We start from the raw sequence: 25,945 nt of genomic DNA, 5'->3' as shown, positions 1-25,945 counted from the left end.
ATGCATGATATGTATATGCCAGAGACATTGAAATGTTAAAGAAAGAAATAAGAAAGATGTCATTGATATTGACTACACAATTATAGATAGAATAAATTCAATAAACAAATTCAAATGACTGAGTATCTCGCATCATTTTGAAGGAGAGATTGAATTTCCATTTATTCTATGTACATATACAAAATGTATCTTTTACAGCTTCTTTGAGAGAGAAGAAACAGGCAAAAAAAGAAAAGAAAAAAAAAAGAAAGTTTTGGACAGAAAGCATAATCTTTTCGTTTGTTTGAGAGCAATAGAATGAAAATACCAAAAATGGAAGGATCATACCTTTCCTCTCAAACCAAAATGTATGCTACTCAAAAATGGGTTGATATGGAAAGAAGGAAACGATGTTTTAATCAATGTTTTAATATGACAATCTTTACCCTTAACAACTACTGTATATGACTCATATAAAAGGCACACTTATAAAATTAATTACTACAAGTTTATTTCTTTTCCTTTTCTCCGACTCCCAAATAAAAAGAAATCACCTTTTTCCTTCATTAAGCTCTCAAATAACTGCGAATGAAACTTGGGTCTTTCTTTCTTCTCTTTAATGACCAATATTTTCTATCCTATTTCTATCCTAAGCTCCCAAACTAGCCATTAACATATGATATAACTCACATGTCCTCGTTGTGCACTCTTATAAAATACACGGAACCCCTTTATGGTTTCACGAAAAGACACCTTACCCCCCTATCGTTTAGAAACTTCCACATAAACACCCTAAACTTCATAACTAAAGTGAAAATTGACTTCTGAACCGGCTGAGTTACCGGCTGCAGGTCGAATACCCAAAATACCCTCATTTATAATAGAGAGGGAGAGAGAATCAAGAACTAACTCTCTCTCGTTCATCCTGTGTAAGAAAAAAATTCTAAAACAAGGTCGCATCCGGTAGCGAAGAAGGGAAGGTCAGATATGTGGTTGTATCTAATCGTGAAGCTTGTTCGACATTTCTAGGTAAGAATCAGAACTTATTGTTCAATATTCAGTCCATTTGGTGTTTAGGATTTGTATTATTTTTTCAATTTGTTTATTCCTTTTCCACTATATATTGGAGTTTAAATGTACGGTTTCTATCATTTTTATAGTTGGTGGTCCATATGTACATGATTTATCGAGAAAATGGAATATCAAAATGTAAAGTTCTTAACTTTTTTAGTTTTTTTGGAGTATGTGAGTCTTTTTCGGAGTATGTGGTTGATGTCGGGAGGAAATAATAATCTGAAAGTGTTGATTAAATAATATGTGTCGGGTCTAACTAATTGTTGTTGTAATCTGAAAGTGTGATGTAGCTTAATATAGTTTATTAATCTATATTTGAATTCTGAAAGTGTTGATTAAATAATTTAGCTTAGGGACCATGTCAGATCCTTTTAGGACAGTGGATATCCACATACACTATGGTGGGTGGTTTATACATCATCCCAAGATTAGGTATATAAGTGATTTAGTGAGAGTGTTTTACAAATGCGACCCTGATGAATTATCAGCATTTTCATTGTTGAACCTGTACTCCAAAATTGAAAAACAAGCGGCATGTGCAAAATTTTGGTATTCCATTCCAGACCATGATGTGGATGTAGGTGTTATCCCAATAAATGATGACGTGGACATAGAATTGTTGACTACCTGTTATGAAGGACTTCCTTATATGCATATATATGTAGAGGTAGGTCAGACCCCTATCAAAATTGTCTCACCAGATGGCAAGCTCTTATTCGAAAGAGTGACGAATGATGGTCCACTTGCTTTGCCGTATAATGAGAATTCTTCAGAAATCAATTCAGATCTGACTAGAAATCGTGCTGGAGTTTTACAAAATCCTGTTGATTTGACTGATTTTGAACCATATGTTAGAGATACAATAGGGCAAGAAAATGACTTAGATGGCACAGCTGATGTAGAAGCTAATAATGGCACACAAAATTCCTTCGAAACAACTAAGAAAAACAAAAGAAAGGGTGGTAAAACTCTAGTGAGGAAGAGACAAACTGTGGTGCAACATGTGAAGAGAGCAGCAGAAAAATCTGTAAGAAAATTATTTCAGCAGAATACCAGAATAGATGCTGTCGACAGCCAGCAAGAGGTTTCTTCAGTGAACCAAAGTGCAGAAGAATGTGAAAATCAAGGTAACTTTGACAGAGAAGCAGACACAGTCAATAAAGAGGAGCAGCAAGGTAATTCTGACAGAGAACCAAATCAAGTCAACAGAGAACAGCACCACAGTGAAGGAAACGAAGAACCTGATCCGGATTGGTTGAGAGAGGGTCTAAAATTTGCAGAAGATGAGAACATCTTTGCAACTGCTGGTTCAACTGTACCTCAAACAAATCAGCAAACTGATGACTTGAATGAGCAACAGCAAAAACATCAGAAACCAGAAGGTGAGGAGTCCACAGCACAGCATCAGTATGGAGGGGACCAACCTATTGGCCCTGACACTGAGGAATGGGAATGAAATGAACCTGTGACTGCAGAAGAAGACTTCCTACATTCCGATGATGAAAATGGGTCTGACTACTCATATTTCAATGCTGCAGTGAAGTTTAACAAGCCAAAATTTGAATTAAAGGTTGGGAAGAAATTCACTCATTTTACAAAATTTAGAGAAGCACTTGTGGAATGGAACATTAGAGAGGGATATAAAGTTTTATATGTTATCAATGATAGTTGAAGGATAACTGCCAAATGTGCAAAAGGATGTTCTTGGAGGATTCATGCAAGCAGAGTTAATAGGATTGACACTTTCAGATCAAAACACTAAAGGGAGAGCACCATTGCGGCAGATAGTACACTAACAAGCATGCAATTTCAACTTATCTGAGCAGAAAGTTTCAAGAGAAGGTTCGAGATGACCGTAATTGCAGCCTGGATGACATTATATTAAGGGCAAATTATCCAATTGGCCCTTTAACTCTTTGTCTAGGTAAAATTAAACTCCTCATCTATTTTTTGCTGACTTTAAGCCCTTGAACTTGTAAAAGTGGAAAATCGTGGCCCTTTAAACCAGTTTCTCCGATTTTGCAACCGGAGGATCAATTCACACGAATGCAAGTGTGCTTCTTCAAAGGGCATTTTTGTCCGCATATTCCAAGCAAAAAGGGCACAACTCCTCCCTCCCTCCATTTTCCTAACCCAACCCAATCCAACCCAACTGCTAGTCGAAACTTCACAGCAACAATGGAAGCAACAATGGAGTGGCAAGAGAAAATCTTTCCGACATTTTCCTTACCCATTTTCATCTTTCCTTAAGGATCTTTGCGGAGGGAGAAGAGCAAGAGAGAATCAGCACTGTCGGGTTTGGGTATCATCGACATTGAAGCAACAAGGAGTGGCAAATCAGGCCAAAAAATCATCGACATTGAAGCAAGAGAGAAGTCTGAAAGGAAAAAAAAAAGGGGAGAAGGTAAAAGTTTTGTGAAGAGAAGAAAAAAATGCGCAAATATCGCGGCCCTCTACTTCCTACTTGTCGTTGCGATAAAGTCACGAAGATGATTACTTCTTGGACTGATAGAAATCCAGGAAGAAGGTACGCCGTTTGCTCAGAAGAAGTTGGTGGCTGCGGGTATTGGAATTGGATTGACGACGAGATGTGCCGTCGTTCTATTGAGCTGATACCAGGCCTTCTAAAGAGGATCAATGCAACAGAAAAGCAAAAAGACGAATTTGAAACTGCAGCTGCGAGATCCGAGGCAAAAGCTGCCAAGTTGAAGGCAAAATTGAGAGAAACAAAGGAGCAGCTGCGGTGGCAGAAATGGTTGAATAAGTTCCTTGTAAGGGTTCTTGTGGTAAGTTGGCTGGTTGCTGTAATAATAGTGCTTACAGAGAAAAAAATTGCAGGTGGAGTCTCTCTTGGGATACTCCAAATTGGGAATAAATGTAATGGGATTATGCAAATTGAAGGCGATACATGAAGGGCAGTGTGTAAGTGTAACATATTGCCATCGGTACTGCCAGTTTTGAGGATCATGGATGGAGCAAATGGATCTATGGTGTATGATGCAGATGGTTAGAGAGAAGTATATTGTATTGTTTAGCTTAAACAAGTCTTTGTTATACCCACAGATTAGTGTAAAAGTGTGGTTGAACCCAATCAATGCTAACTGTAATTTTCGACAAGTAATGTGATGAGAATTATTTATCCCAATTCGCATGTCATGGGTTTTGTTGGATGTATTTGATTTACCTAGTCAACAAAAATTGCTATACCAAACCATACAAATATAAGATAGCAACTGCATAACATTAGAATATAATTAGCAAAAGAAAATTACAATGATGTTTGCCTGTAAATACAGTCAACAATCACTTTCATAGGAAACAGACAAATACACAAAAAGTAGTGACCTGTGTCCATATTGCTAGATACCAAGCATAGGCACATGCTTTGATTCCCCACAAAAGCCAATTCAAAAAAATATCATTTATAGTTTCAACATTCTAGTTATATCCATTTACAGTCAACAAAATCACACAAAAATATTTGCAGGTCCAGCAATACTTCAAGAACTTGTTCCAGATGGACCCTTTCCTCTTCCCCTTCCCCTGCCTCTTCCTCTTTCTCCACCCTCCCTGCCAGTTCCAACATTGAAAGGTGATCTTTGCCCAAATAAGCATAGTTGAGATTAATAAACCTTGTCTGCTTCTGTAGTGGCCTTTTTGATTACTTCTCTTGTGCCTATGAACTGGTGTTTGAGTGGATGCTGGGACTGAGGTTGATGTGTTGGTGGCTGCTGAGAAGGCTGGGACTGAGGTTGATGTGTTGGCTGCTGCTGAGTTTTTTGCTGATTTCTTTGTCCCTGATTCTTGCTTACCTACATATTAAAGAAAGCATTTCAGATCACAAAAAAAGGTCACAAACAGGCTGAAAGTTATAATGAAGTGCAAACGCACACATTGTCTTTTTGTTGGTGCTTTGTGCTGCTGCTGATTACATGGTTGTCCAGTAGGTGGTGGTTGTTGAGAAGGTTACTGTTTAGTAGATGACTTAGGAGGATTCTTGCAAGTTTTAGCATTATGTCCAATCCCTCCACACTTTCTACAGTGGATTACGACCCTCTTTCGCAACCTTTTGCCATGATCTTTTCCTTCTGTAACATCTCTCTTTCTAGCTTTCTTTGGCCTACCAGGTTGAGTGACACTTGTTGGTGGGTCCAACTCCAGCATGTCTGACTGTGGCCACTGAATATCTCCATTAATAGGCTGCAACACATTATCAATAGTGTTAACAATATTCTATGATGAGCAGTTTAGCCACATTTGTGGGGATCCTTTTTAGAGTTATGTAGAGCAATCCCTGTGGTGTGGTAATATTACATGTACCTCCTTTTTAAGTAATCTCGTCAAAGACACTTAAATAGAAGTAGTAAAATATCATATTTACCCTCTTTGTAAAACTTGTAGTTAGAGAAAACTTACCTTTAAAAAATTGAAGGTGGTTTCAATAATAACGAATTAAACTAAGAGTTTATTACTTAAATAAAACAGTTTTTAACCAGTATAAAAGAAAAAAAACCAAGCATGTAATAATCAAACTTGATAAAATATGCGCATAAAGGAACAAAAGAAAGAAAATGAAGAAAGAAGGAAAGCTTAGAAAACAAAAAAGAAATTAAATGTGAAAAGCAAAGAAAGGAATGGAAAAAAAGTAGAGTGAAAAAAGAAAACCGACAATTGAGCGATGAAAGAAAATTTATAGAAGCAATGTAAAGGTTCACTCAATCCACCACAAAAATGAGACGGACATGATTTTAAAAAATGAAACCATTACCAGATTCTCAAATATCCTTTGACTATTTAATCGGCCATGACAAAGTATTTTGTGTAGAAAAGCCTTCTGCTAGTTTGGTTTTACAATGGGTTACTAATAAATAGAGTAAAATGCCAATAGAAAGTTGGTACTTCATTTAGATAATATAGGAAAAGAATAAGGAGCCGGTACATTATGGAAAGAAAAAATGCGTACTACATTTTCAACCCTCTTATTCGCTTGAAATTTTAATTTTACTTTATCTTTTAAATAAATTATTTTTTGAAAAAATAGGTACTTTGTTCATATAATTGGGAAAATTCGTAAAGCACTGGTATTTTATGGGATAATGGGTATTACCCCATATAATCCAAAATTTGTCACACTATTTCACCAAATTACAAAATACGTATGGCAAATTTTGCATTACAAGGTCTATCAAATTTACTCTGATTTTATCTGTTAAATAAATTAATAATTTGTTGGATTCAAAATTTTATCTGTTAACCAAAATTTTTTTCTAAAAACACAAAAATCGATAGGTCAAAAATTTGATGGAAATCAATAAGGGTTATTCAGACTTTTGGCTATTTCCGTTACATATAAGTGACAGAAGTTAGTGTGGGGGAGGAATCTGTTATTTGGTCAAATTTTAGGGATCGATTCGTTATTTGGTCAAATCTAAGGGGGGTAAATGTAATTAACCCTAACAGTCAACGTCAAAGACTAACGGTTGAGGGACTTTTTTGTTATTTGGTTAAATCTCAGGGATCGATTCGTTATTTGGTCAAACCTCAGGGAGGTAAAACCATGCAGCCCCTAACATATATGTCTCAGCTCCATGAGTGATGTATACATATCAGCTACACGAGTGACTATAGATCAGCAAATCTGATGATTGGAAAACCTTCTCTCTATCTGCAGCTATGGATCCGGGAGTCGTATAAAATTAGCCTATACCAGAAAAATAATTGATGCCATACACTCTGGAACCCTTTTGAAAGCAAATTACACCACGGCGGAGGTGTTTGGGTTGGAGATCCCTACTGGAATTGAAGGGGTCCCTTCAGAAATCCTAAATCCTGAGAACACAGTAAGTTGACGTAAATTTGACATTTTCCCCTCCAGTACTTGATCACTTCCCTGCTGCAAGTACTAGTTGTATTAACCTTATTCTTTGTTGAATTGTAGTGGTCTGACAAGAAGGCCTACATGCTCTCCTGAAATTGGGCGGCCTGTTCAAGAAAAATTTCGAGGTATTCGCAAACTACAAGATCTGAGCGGACAACAAGCTGATGGAGGAGATTGTTGCAGCTGGTCCAAATTTCTATTTTGGAAAAACTGCCGTGCTCGAGGGTTGGTGGAATAATAGAGCATTGTGTTTAGGACGGTCTGTTTCCGTGATTATATCATATATCTGTGTAACTGATTAGAGAACTCCGCGTCATTACCAACCATCCTGCTTTTATTCCTGCCAGTGAATCTATCAAGCTGCAACTGAGGCAGCTTCAAACTCGAAACATTATCAGCTTGTTCTGTGATGTAATTCATCCATATATTGATGATGACGAAAAATTTTACTCCATTAAACAAGATTACAAGCCCTCAAGTTTTCTTGAGAATAGACTCTCCGGAGCTGTGAAGCCATAATCAAAAGGAACTTGGCTTTGCACTTGCAGGCCCTTGAGCCAAGTATCCTTGGATTCGTAAAGACAACACACGAAGTATGTCTTTCCCTGCATCATTCCAAAACCCCATTGAAATTAACTATGAATAGATGCCAATGACGTCTACTCATAGAGTTGCAAACCACTGCCCAAGTTATGTATATATTTTTTCGAAACAAAAAAAAAAAGTCATAATTAATCTGTGCCGGTGTTGGCACTTCGCGCAAAGTGGCAAAATCTTTGAATTTGCGGTGTCACCCTAGGTAGACTTCCAGTAAAAATAACTAAAAGAATTAAAAAAAAACCCAGTTTAAATTCAACTAATTAATCGTTAAGTTCACGACAGTGAACACTGAACTCAACACAATCTCAATTAAAGATCTTCAAATGTTCAACAGGAACTTATTTGAAGCGAACGATATTTCGTGGCCTGTAATTTAGCGTACTTATCGTTACTGTTCTCACCCAATCAATTCATAGTACCTATCAAGCAGACGAACAAAGATTACGTACCAAAATCTTCAAAGATTACGTACCAAAATCTTCCTTGGCCTATATTAATTATCCCCCCCCCCTCAACCTATAATAAGCTGGAGAAATTGATCCCGTCAAAAGAATCTTTAAGGACAGCTACAATACTACTAGTATAATGTGAAAAGCTGATCAGCAATGGAAAACTCCTAAAAATGGCAATTCAAACGGTGGTGGGAGCACTGGACATCACAAACAAATACTCAAATTGAACGCGGCAACCTGCTGCGCATGGCAGGAGGCAGCAACTGCGACGTATATTAACATGACAAAGGACTCATGAGTTGATAGGCTGAACTTCTACCAATTTGCTAGGAATTGTACATTAAACCTGCTCTTTTCACATTGAAACGTGCTCAGGAAAAGATGGTTTCAGCCACGGAAAACTTCCTTTTTTTTTTTTTTAAGTGATAGGTTTCAAGACCTCCTACTTACAATCCCTTCTACTGAGTCAATCTAGAAACGAAAATTCCTAATCCGGTAATCTAGAATAACCAGCATCATTGTTGTATGCAAAGTATCAGTTCAGCAACACTTTTACCACCACTTGACTCAAATATTCTGTGATCTTATCAGGCTTAAATTAGAAGCATCGGCAGGAAACATACTCTGTTAATAAAATCAACTTTTTGGCTGATTGTCTACCCTTTTAAATTGTTGATTAGGGCATAGCATACGGCCATGCAATCAACATATTCTTTGCTAGTTTCTTCAAAGACTTGACAGGAATCCCTTCACCGGCTTTAATAGTGCAAGTAAGCTAAAATATTCGACTTTTAAAAGGGTCCCACTCTCAATGACTGTAAGACAAATCTAAAAGAAAAGACTTGCTCAATTAAGATCAAACAGCTAAGACGAGTTGCGGACACAAAGTTTAATGGCACTAAAGCATTCAGCTAGACTAGGGGAGGTTCAGCTTTAGGTTCACAAAGCTAGGAAACAGAGTGGATTAAGTAAGCTAATAAAAGGAACTTGACAATTACTTTTAGCATTTATATCAAACAGATCACAGCTTTACTGGTAATCAGCAGATATCACAAGAAGCTGTCTTCATATTCATAATGATAAATATCAATAAAATACGACCTGACTCTAGCTGTTCTGTCGATCCTTTCCTCCCTTAACTCCTTAAACAGTAGTACCCCTAGAGAAACAATTCCTGATTGTAGTTTCTAGTAATTACCTTGATGGCTCACCCAAATAATTTGATCACCATAGCACAGAAAGATGAAATACATTCCGCAGTTTACAAACAACTATTCGAACATCACAAATTTACAATTTGCAGGAAATGTTTAGTGAATGAAAATGTTTTTTTTTTTTTTAGTGTAAGCGGGAGGACTTGAACCCAAGACCTCTTGCTTACACTCCCCCCCCCGTACCACCCAACCCAACCCTCCCCCCCTAGTGAATGAAAATGTAAAAGTAAGTTAAAGAAACTTCAAAAAGAGAACAACGATTAATGTTACCAAAAATATATTTTAAAAAAAAACACAGATGAAGCCTCTCAAACCAGTCTGTTAGCATATATGATTGACTTGTACATCTCCAAAGACTCCTCATCAACAATCTCAATACAGCATGGCATTTATTTAATTAGGCCAAGCTGAGAGCTCCAAAACTTGTATAGCGAGTCTATCTCATCTAGGATACAATTTTAAGTAATTAAACCTCACTGGAAGAGGCAGCATCATCTTTGTGTTTAATCATGCCGGAATCCACAAGTATAGGAATCTCTGCTGCAAGCCATGGTGCAAGGCCCAAACACAGTGCATGAGCTATTCCGAACCTAGGACTGCAAGAACATCACACGTGTAAGAACAAGTGTAACTTGATCAAATCCACTAAAATCACAAAAAAAATACCATACCAAGAAAGGGGAGGAGAAAATACAAAAACAAAAAGACCTATGGTGACATCATCTATGAAAGCACAATTAAATTAAGATTAAAAACCTAAATTCAGATTTTAAAAGTTGCCAACAACACTCAAAAAGAGTGGGACTCTCCCACTACCTTCATTGCAGCATCATACATGAATGAAGCAAGGATAATCACACTATGGCATATCTAAAGCTTTACGTATTTCTCCCTGCAGTCATCTTACCCAACATATGCAAATATAATCAATAACTTTGCATTAAATAATGAAACAATGCACTCGTTTACTTCACAAGGAACCACATTTCTCATGCTTACTACCTTACAAAGTCAACCATGCTAAAAACTGCTCTTTTAACCTCCATTTTAGTCACCAGGCGAGTCAGTACCCTTATTCTTCCCTCCTCAATAATCTGGAATCCACCATCCAGCTTATCACCTCCTCCAGAGTCCATCCCTTAACCCAAGCCCACAGCCCAAGCCAAAGCACAAGAAGCCTACCCATCATCAAAGCAAACCCGAGCCATGCCAGATAAGAAGGATCTCATTGTCATGGAAGCCCTTTACTTACTCCTCAATATAGTCTATGAGCACGCTTTTCTGACCAACTCTCATGACTTTAGGAGGGGGCCCCCTAAGCTAGCTCTCGCCTTCTTCAGGATTTGCCCCTAAATTCCAACAACTAGTATAGTAGGTTACCGAGACCACTGTCACTCCAGACCTTTGTACGCCCATACTTAATGGAGTGAGAATAGCTGTAAATGGTCAGAAGTTAAAGCAAAAGAACTGGAAAGCTTATTGATTTCTAACTGGTTTTTTGACATTGGACACTATCCATGGATACCAAAGATTTTTTCAGAGAACCAGCAAATATAACCCAAAATCAACACTGCTACACTGCTAATCCGACCTACTAAACAACTCCCTGCAAAACCACAGTTTGCCATTTTATCTCCAGTAACCATACAGCATACTACTTCAATTCCTTAGAACCAACGTCTATCCTAATTACCCCCATAGAAAGCACAAGAAAAACACATATACAATCCAAAATTAACGCAATCACATCTGTAATCAATCAAAACCACTAGTCAACTTCCTGAGAAACTATTTTTCTAATATTTAACTCCCCAAAAAATACAAATGCAGCAGACAAATTCCATAAATTACCCAAAATTAAAAAAAACTTGGACCAAACTTCACTAATGAAACAACGAAAATTGATATAAACATTCAAATCAAAACCAATAAAAACGAAAGACGTACCAATTCTTTGCCCATAGCGGTTTGAAATGCACTGTCAAGCAAATCTTCCCACCTCTATACATCTTCATAAATCAAAAAAGAGAAAAATCATCAAAACCAATCAAATTAATTTTAAAAAATCAGAACTTTACTTTAAAAACTCAGTCCAATTACCTTGTGAGTTTTGCCATCCAATTGAGGCAGCTCAAGTTCGGGAGCTGTAGCTGGATAAGTTACCGGGATATCGAACTGGAGGTCGAATTCATACTTGAGGAGGTTGTGAACGTACCAACACTTGCCGGTCCACCGGGTCCCTTCCGGGTTAGCAGCGGAGATCCGAAACCAATCGTTATCATTGGACTTATTCATCGAGGTATAAGCTATCAGCGCCTTGTACTCCTCCTTCAGCCGCTGCGTCCACGCCGCCCCGTCACGTGGACCCGCTTTTGTGGTCAGTAATGGGATCTGGGTTAGCGTTGATTTCGTCGTCTGATCCCACCCCTCCATGATTTTGATTGAAGGGACGATTCTCCCCAAATGCGATAAACCCAACAACCTTGCAAGAGAATTCCGAGTTTATATAGTAACTAGCAGAAGAACACCGTGCTTGCGCACGGTGAACAATTTAAGTGATGCCCACAATGAGTTGATATTCATGTAATTTATGGATTTTTTTGTTTTGTATAATCAAGGGTGCAAACGAGCCGAGCCGAGTCAAACATTGAACTTATCGAGTCAGGCTCGATTACTGTACACTCGAGCTCGACTCGAATAAGTAAGAAGTTGGCTCAAGTTCGACTCGATAAGGCTCGATTTACTCAACTCGACAAGAGCTCGAATTGGCTTGAAAATTCTAACAGGACAAGCTAAAAATTACCCCAGAATGAGAAAATAAAAAGTGAACAATCAAAAACTACAAACCAAAAGTATTTCAATCAAACAGAAGGTATATTCCATGAAAATGTATGTAAGAAGTTAAGAAAAGAAACCCAATATTCTTACCAATCTTCAAAAAACAGTCCCTAATAATAATAACAGATCCAAATTCAAAAAAAAAATAAGGAGAAAAAAGTACATTGACAGAAAGCCTTCTTCCAATCAATAATCAGTACAATCTTAATTCACCGATCATGATATAGAAAACAATTCAATACATGCGAAAGTCCAAATAAATTCTAAATAAATTGAGAGAAATTGGGGACGGAAATGGGAAAGAAGAGGCGATCTAATTCTAACGAAAGCTCTGTCGCCATTAACAGGAAAGAGGAAATTAATAAGGGAAGAAGAGAAAGCGCAACCTGTTCGCTTTGCCTGTTCGCGAGGCCCTCCACCAATAGAGCTGATGAAATGGGCGTTGGAGAGAGCGGCAGTGGTGGGAGTCGGAGATTGTTCGCTTTGCCTACCGTAGCTTCTAACTGGGAGTCGGAGAGAAATGGCGGCAGTGGTGGTGGCAGAAGTGGCCAACAAACTGCGAGTCGGAGAGAAAGGGCTCTTCAATTGAAGGCCGGCAGTGGTGGTGGCAGAAGTGGCTTGAGCCTTGAAGACAGTGGTAGCAGCGGCTAGGGCTTGCTTTTGATTTGGGGAAAGAAGAATGCGGACAGCAGAACAGCCGAGTGGGAAGAAGGAGATGTGTTTGTGACTTTGGGTCCACCGTCCTCCACTGTCTTGGTCCTCGGAGAAATTGTTATCTAGTTTCTAATTCAGTAATTAGTTATATAAGTAGAGATATTTATGTAATTTCCTATGGCTCGCAAGCCACTCGAGCTTTCGTACACATGACTCGAACTCCACTCGTGTTATAAACGCGCCGCTGGAGCTCGACTCGAACGTTGACCGAGTGGCTCGGGAGCAGATCGATTCGTTTCCACTCCTATGTATAATGAATGCAATTAAGGTGGTATAATTATTAAATATATAATAAATAGGGTTTCAAATTTTTAGGGCTAATACATGGAACTACGGCGGTATAGTACTATAGTGTCATAATAAAAAAGAGTGAATGGCATAGTAATGGATAAGAAGGAGTTTCATTAAAAAGGATGCAAATTTCATCTGTGTGGATATTATTTTTTGGATAGAGATACTTTTTAAATCATTTGTTGAAATGAGGTATAAAAATTGGATTAGTTATTTTGTAATATATATTTGGATTTACTAATATGCGTATTTGGTTATGCACATATGTATATTGTGTGGGTCAGAATAATTGGATATTTGATTTATATTTAATTTCTAAATTTTGTTTGAAAGAACTATAAGGGAAGGACTAAATTTACACCCTTATATACTAAATCCACATTCTATCGGCTTATTATATAAAGACTTTTTAAAGTATTTAATTAGTTGTTCACATAACAGAAAGAAGAATAGTATTATGTTTTCTTGCATCAGGATACTCAGTTCATACTGCCGCATCAATAGCTACTAATTAGTAACTACTTAAAAAAAAAAAGAAAACTTTGGGTAAAAAAAGAGAATAAAAGAAGGGGAAAAAAAGGGAAAGAATACTCTATTATAATAATAACATTATTATAAAAAAGCAACAACCTTGTAAAAAAAGAAAATATTGTAGTTTATAAAAAAAAAGAAATCGGCAAGTGTTTTTCTTTCCCTAGAAATACTTAATTTCTACAGCGTTATTTTTCATTAATTAGCTACTAATAAAGAAAAAGGGAAGAAACAACGTAACAACACAATTTTATATTCTACTATAATAATAGTATTATTATTGTTGAAAAAAAAAAGCAACTTTGGGAAAAACTGTTTGGATTGAGTGTTTTTGCACCTGTTTTTGAAAAACTGTTTTTCACATTCCAAATGCTACAGTAATGTGTATTTCAAAAACAACTTAAAAAACACCATATCCAAACAATATATCAAAAACAACTCCAAATATATTTCAATTATGTATATTTAATTTGTATATTTTAATAAGTATATTTCAATTTGTATATTTTAATTATGTATTTTAATATGAATATTTCAATTATATTTTAATATATTTTAATATGTATATTTCAATTATGTATTTTAATATGTATATTTCAATTATGTATATTATATATATATATTATATTAATATAAATATATTTATTTCAATTATGTATAATATTATATATATTATATCAATTGAAATAAATATTATATATTTATATAAATACATTTATTTATATATAAATTTATTAATATATTTATTCAATTTTGTTTTATAATATATATTAATATATATTAATATGTATATTTCAATTATGTATATTATACATAAATTATATTAATAATAATGTATATTATATATATTATACATTTCTAATATTATATATTTATACATACATATTATAAATATTTTATTTTATTTATAATATATTTTTATTTATTTATAATATATTTACATAAATATTATATGTTATATAAATTATATATAATATAATATATAATATATTATACATTTATATAAATGTACATTTATACATAATATATAAATATTTATGTATATTTATAATATACATTTATATTATGTATAATATATAATATAATACATTTATACATTTATATTAATATACATAATATTAATTTTACATTTATACATAATATTAATACATGTATATATTTATATTAATTATATTAATACATTTCTACATAATATTAATATATATTTATAATTTATTAATTTATACATTTATATAATATTCATTTATAATTTATACATTTTTAATAATATACACTTATACATTTAAATATACATTTATATTATGTATTATATATAATATAATACATTTATACATTTATATTAATATATATAATATTAATTTTACATTTATACATAATATCAATACATATATACATTTATATTAATTATATAAATACATTTCTACATAATATTAATATATATTTATAATATATTAATTTATACATTTATAATAATATACACTTATAATTTATAATATATTTATAATATTCATTTATAATTTATACATTTATACATTTATAATAATATACACTTATACATTTATAAATATATTTATATTATGTATTATATATAATATAATACATTTATATATTTTTATATGAATATATAAATATATGTATTTATAAATATCTATAAATGTATTATAAATGCATATTTGTATAAAAATATAAAATTTATAATTTATAATTTATACATTTATATAATATTCATTTATAATTTATTCATTTATAATAATATACATCTATACATTTGTAAATATAAATGTATTATAAATGCATAAATGTATATTTATATAAAAATATAAAAATTATAAATATTCTAAAAATACTCAAAAATATGTTTCAAAAATACCTCTAAAAATAATCCTAAAAAATCTACAGTAAAAGTTTTTCATATAGTTTTTGAAAAACAACCCCAAAAACAACTAATCCAAACGGACTTGTTTTTCAGATTCAAAATGCTACAGTGGTGTTTTTGAAAAACAAACCCAAAAACAGCTAATCCAAACGGAGCCGTCGTTAGTATAAAACAATGTAAGCATGGGGTTTGAATTTAGGAAACTTAATTCCTGCAGCCTTATCAATAACTACTAATTAATAACAATTTATTAAACACAACAGCACTATTCCATAATCTACTATAGTAATATTATTATTAGTATAAAGAAACTGAAACCCTAGGAAAATAACAAAATTTGTAAGTAAAAAAAAGAAAAAAATTGGCATTGGATTCGACGTAGTTAGCTAATTTATGTGACATTATCAGCAAGTATTAAAAATAATAATAACCACTTAACAATGTGATGGAAAGAAAACACCAAATATTGTTAGTACCAAAAAAAATAAAAAGTAAGCATGGCATTTGAATTCTGGAGAGTTAATTCCAGCAGCCTTATCAATAACTACTAATTAATAACTATTTCATATCATAATACTTGTTTTCATATCATCATAGTTACTATTTCTGAATTAACATCAATTTGAGTAACAATTGTTCTTTAACCGAGCGAATTTGAAAAATTGAAGCAGCTCAGGTTTTGTTAACCGCCTGTACCAGTGTGGATTTATCACCATCTTTGGTGCTTCTCTTTGTGCACCCTTCCATTGTCATGCTTGAAGGCTGGAAACAAAGGAAAAATGGAGACTTTATTTTAGGCAGGGATTCTCTTTAAGAATTGAGAAAATAAAAGACCCACAAAAGAAAGACAACTATAAATCACACTTAGCAACTATAATCTTCTCCATGTCACAATACAAGAGATTGAAAATTCCTGGTAAGTTCTAATATTTTGCCAACTTCATAAAAATCATAAAAGGCTTGCTGCCTGGAGAAAGGTCCTGTTTATCAAGTGATGCTAAAGCCAGCCAAAATCCTTTCAATTCAAAGAACTCTGAAACAACATTAAAAAAATAAAATTAAAAAAAATTCCAGGTTTAGAAACATTATCAGCTGACCAGCTCAGTTAGATTATAACAAACGGTTTGAATAGATTCATTAGGCATCTCAAAAAACTGATGGAATTTCAAAAAAAGGTTCAACGGTCAAAAGGGTAAGATGCATCCATTAATCAACCTAAAAGGTACAATAATACAATCCCATAATTTACTGCAAAAATAAATGTTAGAGCTCTCTTGGAGCACCTGAGAGTGACAAATATAAGCAAAAGGCAATATTATGTTATCTTCAGAAAATGACATCAAAAGTAATCTCCATCATAAATGTTCCCCAGCATAGAAGTAGACTATTCTTGGATGAGTTATGCTATAATATACAGGTAAGACACAAGATGCAAGTATCTTAGGGAAGGAATTCCATTGACTTCTCAAGCATGCTACTCTTACTTATAGCAATCTGGTAATGCAAATATAGCTATTTTATTAGTTCCATTTTTCTATACGGTTAGACAGAATCAATAATCAGAGACTCATGGCACTTAAAAAAGGAGTTGCAAACATATTTTTTTAAGCTTGCACAGATTTTGTTTAATCAATCGCAAATTGCCAATGGCTTAAATGGATGTTCAAACATCTAGGCATTAACGCAAGGCAAATATTAAAACACTAAATAAGTAGATCATTTACCATGAATTAATTCCCGTTACCTGCCTATAACAACTCTAACAATTTTAGTCCATCCATTGCCAAGTATATTCCACGCCTGCATACGATTTCTAAATTTCAGATTATCCCATCCAATAAGAAAAAATTTGACCATCCAAATTGAAACAATCAGATCAGTAAAATTTAGCGAAAATTGACATAGGGTTGAAAGCAATTGGTTAGCTTGTACAGTTCAGATTCATGAAATATATAACTAAGAAGTTTTACCAAGAGATTTATTGCATTTTGTACTACTAAACTGTACTATGAAAGCCAGCCAAAAGGTACGAAGAAGGGAAGAAAAAAGCTCCATTGACAATAAAAAAAACCTCTTGAATAGCAGGAAAGAAGAGAAGAAAAGCCATTTTGGTGGTGAACTAACTTTAATATAATTTATATTATATCCTCAAAATGTCATCCTATCAGATACACAAGCCAATCCCCTCAGAACAAAATTAGCAAAATTTTAATGAAAAACTTGTACTTTAGCAAAAGAAAAATGAAAAGGCAAAATTTATGCAAAGACATGAGGAAAAGGCACTTAGAAACAATAATCTAAAATAATGGAAATCCTTGATGACTTACAATGCTTTTGGTCATTTGTGGCTGGAAACCCAGCAACAAAATACACACAGAACTATCAAAAACAGATCCAACATTTGATGGCATAGAGCTGCAAAGCAAATAAAGAAATCAGGCATTCTCCTTAATGAATGGAAAAGGAAGCTCATGAAAGAGCATTCAAGTAATGAATAACCAGGAAAATCACAATCAAAATTTGGTTAAAAAATATTAAAAATCACAGTGCATTAAAGTAAACTTTTTATTAGTGAATGAAATAAAATATACCATATCTTAGAGTATTGCAGCAATGTTGAAGAGGAAAAAGCCCAACTTTCTCCACCTGCAATCACAAAAAAAAAGTAAATTTTAGATGAGTAAAAAGGGAAGAAAACAATGAAGAGAAAATCAAATGTACCAAAAAAAAAGTTCACAATGCATAAGCAGCGACTTTTAAACTATCGATAGATGATAACGATCATGATGTCTGCAAAACACGACACAGAAACTATTAGACACCCAATTTCCAAATTGAAAGTATCTAGGTTCTTAACCTTCCCCATTGGAGAAATTTATCAAATAACACAATCATCCACAATGTTAAAACAGTTAGGCAGATAAAATATTGAGAAATTTATCCGAATAATAAAAAATAATTGCACAGCATAAACATAGTGAGGCAAAAAAAAGATTAAACAGATTACACCAATTACTCCAACATCGTAACTCATTAGATTCAGTTCCACTGCCAGCTTAACATAAACTTTCACATTATCAACTAAATTTCAGAAACATTCAATTGAACTTGCTCCAATCAATAAAGTGAAAAATTCATGCTTTTAAATTTTCAATTGTCCTATTTCCCGTAACTACTACATCCAACCATCCAACCTAAGCAAAAATTTTCAGCTTTCAACACCCAATTTGATGACATCAACAATTAGTAATATAGGAAACGTCTCTTTACAGTTATTGTAGAAATAGCTATGGAATTTGATTAAAACTTAAATCATAAAGAGGGAAAATGGGATAAGTAAGAGGCGTAGTAGTAAAAGTAAAGATTAAAAAACCCCAAGTTTTGGAGTTTCAAAAAAAAAGGGGACAGATCAAGGGCAAAAAAAAAAAAATAGCACTGATATAAAAGACAAAGTATTACCTCTTCATGTGCTAATTCCACTGTCAAAGTTTATGAGCAGGAAGGCAGAAACACCCAAATGGATTTTGTGGTTCACTGGCATATCATTAATATAACACATCATAAAAAATGAAAGATAAATTAATAACACGGATTTCTTTTTACTTCTAGCCAAAACAAACGGAAAACATTAGACACAAAAAAATAAAAGAAACAAAATAAGGGTTTTCTAACAAAAATAAAAGAGAAATATTCAATAACAATAAAACGGAACAAAATAAGAAAATTTGAACAAAAACAACCATGTAACAGTTAGAAACTTGTGAATGGGAAACAGGAGATGAATCTGAGGAAGAAGAGTACAATGGAGAACAGAGGTCTTCTAGAAGTGCAAAAAAATAAAAAAAAATTTAACGCAAATCTGCAAAGAAAAAAAGATTACCTTATTAGTCTTGTTGCCTGAGGAAGAGGAAGATGACAAAGGAAAAGAAAAAGAGAGAGAATGACGAAAAAAAGGAAGAAATGAAAAGAGAACCAGAAGAGACTGAGGGGGAAGAGAGAGATAAAAACACATGGTTTCTAGCACACGTTTTCTAGCACAGGGTTTCAGGTAGTTTGGAAAATAAAAGGGAACAAAACCGGCACAAGAATTCCAGGACCAACAAGTCAACAACCACGGTGCACGTGATTTCCACGTGAAGAACGACGAAAGACCAACAACAAATTCCACCACCCATTCTCACTTTATATATAAGTTCTTTATAGTCCAATACTACAAAGTTAATAATTAGCGTTAATTATAAGCAATGAATCGCCTCTTCTTTTGGGGGAGCGGGGAATTTTTATCTTTTTGGGCAAGTTTAATATGAGAGGAAAGGAAGAGGAGAAAAGAATTTACTTAGCAACTAGTATGTTGTTGATCGCCGATGACTGATGCTGGCTTCCACTTTTGCCTCTATTGACTCTTCGAGATGGATGATGGCGCGGTTTTTATACTACTGAGGAGTGACGAACTATGAAGGCGTAGTTTTGCCTAGTGTTATTAGAACCCGCCTTTGAATTACCCGCTATTACGCCTAGCTTGGGAATCTAAAATAAAGGGTAAAAAACAAAAAAACCCCATGTGCTAAACTTAATACACAGAAAAATCCCCCATGGTTTCAAAATATACAACACGACCCTCACGCTTTGAACTAATTGTAAAGGTGACGGAATCCGTTAAACTTAACGGAAATGAACGAATTGACCAAAATCCCCTAATATAATTAAGCAAAAGACGACTCAAAAAAATCATTTGTTTTATTCTCTAAATAGAGAGAATTGAGGGTTAAGGGGTAGAATAGGTATATTTGATAAAAATTAGGTATAAATTTTTTTTTAGATTTCAATAAGTCATTTCCGTTAAGTTTAACGGATTCCGTTATCTTTACAATTTAGTTCAAAGTATGAGGTGTCGTATTGTATATTTTAAAACCATATGGGGCTTTTCTTTGTATTAGACTTACTATATGGGGTTTTTTTTTGTTTTTTACCCTAAAATAAATAACAATAGAAAAGGAATAGAAGATTTTTTTTTTTTTACCAATCTAGAAAAGTCAACCGAAATTCCAACATGTAGCCTTCTGTAAGGAAATTACTCATCCATTAATTTATAAGAAAAACTCCTATTTACAATCTAAATAACTATACGTCAACTTCAATATAAATAAATGAATAGCTTCATCTAATTACTGTATAACCCAAAGTGGGAAGCTATAATTCCATTCAACATTGTGTCTTAATCTAACTACAAATCTAGTTATTTCTATTTTACTTTCATCCTGTATACAAAAAATAGAAGCAAAACAGGAAAAAAAAAGAAGGAAAAAGAGGAAATGGAAGGTGGTTTTATTTTTATGAGAAGAGGATTTTTTTTTCAAGGAAGAGAAGAGATTTCTTTTTTCCGAACACCATAAATTTTATTTTACACCTATTCCTACTCTACACTAAGGGAGAGGGGTAGATTCAAGGGGGTCAATAGGAAATTCAGAGGGGATGGAATCGCCACCGGATCAGCCTTTTGCACCCATTGGTGAAATTTTCAAAAAATCTTGGAGAAGAATGCAGCCATTTCTTAGACAAGAATGAGTGGATCCAAGGGGATGAATAGGAAATTCAGAAATGACTGAATCGTCACCAGACCAAACCAGATGGGTGTTTTTTACACCCGTTGATGAAATTTGCAGGAAATCTTGAACAAGAATGCAGCCCCGCTACCAGACTGGATTGGTACCTTTTGCACCCGTTGATGAAATTTTGAGGAAATTTTGGACAAGAATACAAACCAAGGAATTCGATCTGTTGACTTACACTCAAGGAGAGTCTGAGTTTTAAAACTCTCCTGATGGCCAACTACTCCCAATTTCACTCAAGGAGAAAATGAGATGTGGCTTCCACGTCGCACGGTCCAAAGCGACAACATTCTATTAATCACCAAAAATCTTTTATAGTACGATGGGCAACTGTCCAAGTCAGCCTGTGATAATTCAACTAACCACAAGAGAAGATCATTCTTTCATCTAACGTCTTTCCTAAGTTTTGTTGCAAATAATGCAACTCTGTGACTTAGTACGTCTTTTTTTTTATTTGCATATGACAAACTACACTAGTCTGCTAGAAAATAATGCCAATATATCTTCAAGAAAACTAGTCCCTAATCAAGCTCTGCTGTCTTGCTGGAGTAACTTGTCAACAACTGGTTCAGTAAAGGTTTCACATGTCTTGATGACCAAAAAATCGTTGCTTAGTTTAGGTAGCACATTGATACTCCAACTTGCTCTAAGCCAAAAGTGGATTCACTTGCATCACTATTAATACATTCCCTAAATATCCATACTCCATTAAAAACTTTTTAGATTACTAAGAGCATGCTCCATAACATGAATCCCTTTAACAGTTGATTGAACCTCAATATGATGGAATCCAGGCCCAAGTAAAGTGCAATTTTCGCTAAAGAGATTTTGGCTATATTGAACTGGAAGCCAAATTGATGCGGAAACGTGTTTTCTTCATGTGATCTCTCTTCTTTAAAAATTTGTCAGCCACATGGTCCACATCAGTCCCTCTCACCTGAGAAAAACTCGACCCCAAGTTATCGTGCAAATCTGGATACAAATGAACATCTGAAGGTGAATGATACAAAGATAAATTCACAGGATTAAAAATTTTTAAGATGCTTATAGAATTAGGTAAATCAATCACATAAGCGTTTGAATTTACCCTTTGTAGAATCTTGTATGGCTCATACTTTCTTGGCTGTAACTTGTGATACTTGCCTATAGGAAATCACTTTTTTCACAAAAAAAAATCATTTCATGACTTACATCAAACACTGCAATCCGACAAAATTTATCTGTTGCTACTTTGAATTTGACATTTCTAGATTCCAACTTACCTCGCATCTCTATCTAAATTGTTTGGGCATTTTTAGCTATGTTTCCCCATTGCAACACTACACCCTAAAATATTAGGTAACTTCACAAGATTCACTGCATGTTTAAACTGTTGAACGTACACAATAGAAAATGGTGATCTTCCAATAGAACTATGTACAACACTATTGAATGCAAACTCCCTTTGAGAAACAAATACAACACACCAAATTCCTCAAATTATGCTTGACCACCTCCATTTTGCTATCCATTTGTGGAATGACCAGTACTGCTGAAGTTCAATGATGTGTCAAATATCTTCCACAAAGCGACCCAAAAATGACTAAAAAATTTGGTGTCTCTGTTGGACGTGATAGACTTGGGTACTCCATGCAAGCGAACCACTTCAGCAAAAAAAGGCGTGCAATATGTAAAGCATTTGAAATCTTGCGGTATGGAATAACATGCACTATTTTAGAAAACCCATCCACCTTTCTTTGAGTACGAGATAGTCTAACAATGAAATCATTGGGCAAGTTCTCCCAAATCCCCTCATGAACCAGCAAATGAGCAAATAAATTAGTATTTTGCGATTTGCTTTTTGCTACCTGATTAGCTTTGCACTTCCATGCATACTCACACATATCATGCTTTCACTATGATCAACAATGATGTGACTCCAGGTTAGAAGTAGTTTTAGCCATACCCAAATATCCACTAAAACCACCACCATGCAAATCCCGTATTAGTTTCTCATGCAAAGAGACATAAAGAATGCAAAACCAATTACTTTTGAAAAGATAACCATCATAGATGTGAAAGTCATTCCGTGTTCTTTTGATCTTACAAGCAAGCCATAGCTTCTTGAAATCGTCATCATCCTCATAAATCTCATGAAGGACATCAATCTCATGACTTTATGGCTCATTGTCACCTCCTACGGCTCCTTGATATTGGCAATGAATTCAACTTGTATTGGTAGCAATAAGCATCTCCTTGCTATCATTGGCTTCCTTCACATGTTTAGAATGTTCACTTTGGTTTTTAGGGACCAAAGTGATCCTTTTTATTATCCTTCATAGATTTATGGACATTTTCTACACATAAAGCTAGCATCAACTTCATACTATCAAGGACGTCCTAACAATAATTGGCAAACATTCATATATATTTACCGTATCACACATGACAAGATTAGACTATTGGCTGATAGATAAACGTACTTTACACCTATCTACCACCTTAATAGTTTCTACCTCTTTAATCTAATCCATTTTGTAGGGTTCAAGGTGTTTTTCAACAGGTAATTGAAGCTTCTTAACAAGTTGTCTAAATATAATATTTTCAGAACTATCACTATCAATAACCACATCAAGAAACTTATTGGAAATGCAACACCTATTTTGAAAGAGTTTGTGATGTTGTGTCTCCTCCTCCTGTTTCGATATCTATAGCATCTTACAAATCACGTACATGGAAACCTCGAACTCCTCGTCTTTTCATTTTCTTTGGATTCTGCTTCACATACGTAGTCTTTTACGCATTTATATCAATAACGGCAGCATGTTCTACCAGATTTATTTGCCTTTGGTCAAGGCAATTATTAGAGGTATGTCCCAACTTTTCACACTTATTACACTTGTCCCCCATGAATTTTGCATACAGGTTAGGGAACTTCGTGTTGTTAGGTTAAGGTTGCCTCGTGGGTTGCCTTTTAGGCACCTCATGTTCATTTACCATTGGCTTTTTGTGTTCATGGTACCTAACTCCTTATGCCTTTTGGTTGTCCCTTTAACTCTCTTTTGTATTAGATCTATTCGAGTGAAAATTTCTATGCAACTTTTCACTTCAGGTGCTCGATTTTTAGCTAAATTCAATTCAACCTTAAAGGTCAGGTTGTGCACATCTGATAGTGTAGGTATGGGCTGAATGCCAATCTTTTCATGCATATTGTGATTCAATCCATCCAAAATCTTGAAACAATCTAACCCTTGGATTTCAACACATTGTTTCTAGCTAATAAACATAAGAACTGAACATGATAATCATGAACAGTCCGATTACACTAAACACAATGATGAAATTGCAAAAATAGGAATTGCTCATAATCTGACGGTTGGAATTCAGCAATGAGAAAGTGTTTTATCTTCAACCATGCCCTCATTGGTTGCTTCTCCTATTGAAGTCTTTGATGCTGCAACTGCTCCCATGATGTCGAGCTCCGACTTTCAATTTACAAGCCACAAACTTGACTTGGCAGTTCTCAAGAACTTCCACATAGTCAAAGAATTCGTCAATCTCTGCAAGCTAATTCAAGAAGTCCTCGATGCTTAAATAGCCATTGTATGATAGAATATCCACCTTAAGCTTGTACTCATCCAGTTTCCTCTGTCAATGTTGAAAACCTCATTAGCTAAGGTTATTGGGGCTAAAAGCAATAACTGTCTATTTATCAGACAAATCATCCTTCTTATTTTTCAGTCTTCTGCGAGGATTTTGATTCGTCTGATCCTGATGTCGTGGTTATTGACCCAAGTTAACAAGAGGCAACTTAGGAGTGACTCTCCTGTCCTATTCATCTTGTTGATTCTATCCCGTGATACACATCCTATTCATATATTGCACAAGTAAATTCACAGATATTTAGATACGGTTCACCTGAATTCATAGTTCATTGCATCCTTACTTCAAACCATCCATGTGCTCTCATTCATAACCTGAATCTCTATCTTAAGGGCAAAAGATCTGTCTCTGGATTTGTTTCCAACCATTGATAATATTTCAAGATAGGCGAATATTACTCTAATACCAACTGACACAAAAATGTGTTTTAAGAAATTGTTTCATGAACAATTTCTGAAGAACAAAAGGAATGACTCACGACCAAATCCCAAATAAATCACAAAAACCGTTAAAGAACTTGAGAAAATTTGGTAAAAATCAGGAATATTTGATTAATAATGTTAAAAGTTTGAATAACAAAGCCCTATCACATTTATATTTTATAATAGAGAAGTTCTAAGCTAGACACGAAAAGAAATAACATTAAAAATAGTAAAAATGACTAAAATGAGGAAAACGACGTCGCAAGAAGTTTGGATGTCTACTGAAATAAGCACGCAGGTTATGAAAAATTTCAAATGCATTGCTTCTTTCTTGCCCTCTTCACGTGGTTCCTCTTCTTAAAAAATTTGTCAGCCACGTCACAAATCCATCTCATAACAAATTTCATTAATCAAAATCTCATTATTGTGCAATCACAATTTTTTTTCCTAGACTAGATTTCAAACCTTATAAAAGGGGAAGGGGAAGAGGATAAAATTTGGGAGTCTAATCAGAAATTTGAAGGTCAGTTAATTGGTTAGATCGGTCGAATCTGACCAGCAACCATGATTCTTTTGTCACAAGGCAGAACATTTACGGCCCCGGCCCGAGTTTCACTACAAAGCCCATTGACCCAAGTGAGATTTGCTAGCCTCCTCAGAATCTCCGTTCTTTTCTATTTTCGTCTCTAAGTCCAAAATGGTTGCGAGATAAAACCCACCTGGCTGTTTCATAAACCGTCCAAGAAAACGGAAGTTAGAAGATCCAGAATTTTTGGACCTAAAATAAAAGATGAATGAAGCACAGTCAAATCCAAGTTGTCCAAT

At 34.4% G+C, this 25,945-nt stretch overlaps 1 protein-coding gene across 2 annotated transcripts; it reads right to left on the bottom strand.

The window, feature by feature from the left end:
• Positions 1–9,460: 9,460 nt before the first annotated feature.
• LOC113749985 (ubiquitin-fold modifier-conjugating enzyme 1) lies at positions 9,461–19,805 on the bottom strand. Of its 2 annotated transcripts, none has more exons than XM_027293882.1 (4): positions 19,784–19,805; positions 11,298–11,679; positions 11,145–11,206; positions 9,461–9,793 (listed from the first exon to the last, which is right to left on the bottom strand). In XM_027293882.1, the coding sequence occupies exons 2-4, from the start codon at positions 11,628–11,630 to the stop codon at positions 9,664–9,666; spliced, it is 525 nt and encodes a 174-aa protein (XP_027149683.1). In that variant the 5' UTR covers positions 11,631–11,679; positions 19,784–19,805; the 3' UTR covers positions 9,461–9,663. The 2 variants fall into 2 exon arrangements, with proteins under 2 accessions (XP_027149683.1, XP_027149682.1); XM_027293881.1 differs by lacking the exon at positions 19,784–19,805 and adding an exon at positions 12,422–12,789.
• Between the last annotated feature and the right edge of the window lie 6,140 nt (positions 19,806–25,945).

This window comes from Coffea eugenioides, chromosome 10, assembly GCF_003713205.1.
Source record: "Coffea eugenioides isolate CCC68of chromosome 10, Ceug_1.0, whole genome shotgun sequence".
Classification (NCBI taxonomy): Eukaryota; Viridiplantae; Streptophyta; class Magnoliopsida; order Gentianales; family Rubiaceae; genus Coffea; species Coffea eugenioides.
Note: the sequence above shows the minus strand (reverse complement) of the source record. Positions and strands in the feature narration are given on the sequence as shown.

Coding starts and splice junctions, on each gene's coding strand:
- LOC113749985 (XM_027293882.1), bottom strand. CDS start 11,630: ATGGAGGGGTGGGATCAGACGACGAAATCAACGCTAACCCAGATCCCA. Junction 11,207..11,297: donor TGGATGGCAAAACTCACAAG/GTAATTGGACTG, acceptor TGATTTATGAAG/ATGTATAGAGGTGGGAAGAT. Junction 9,794..11,144: donor CCGCTATGGGCAAAGAATTG/GTACGTCTTTCG, acceptor ATGTTCTTGCAG/TCCTAGGTTCGGAATAGCTC.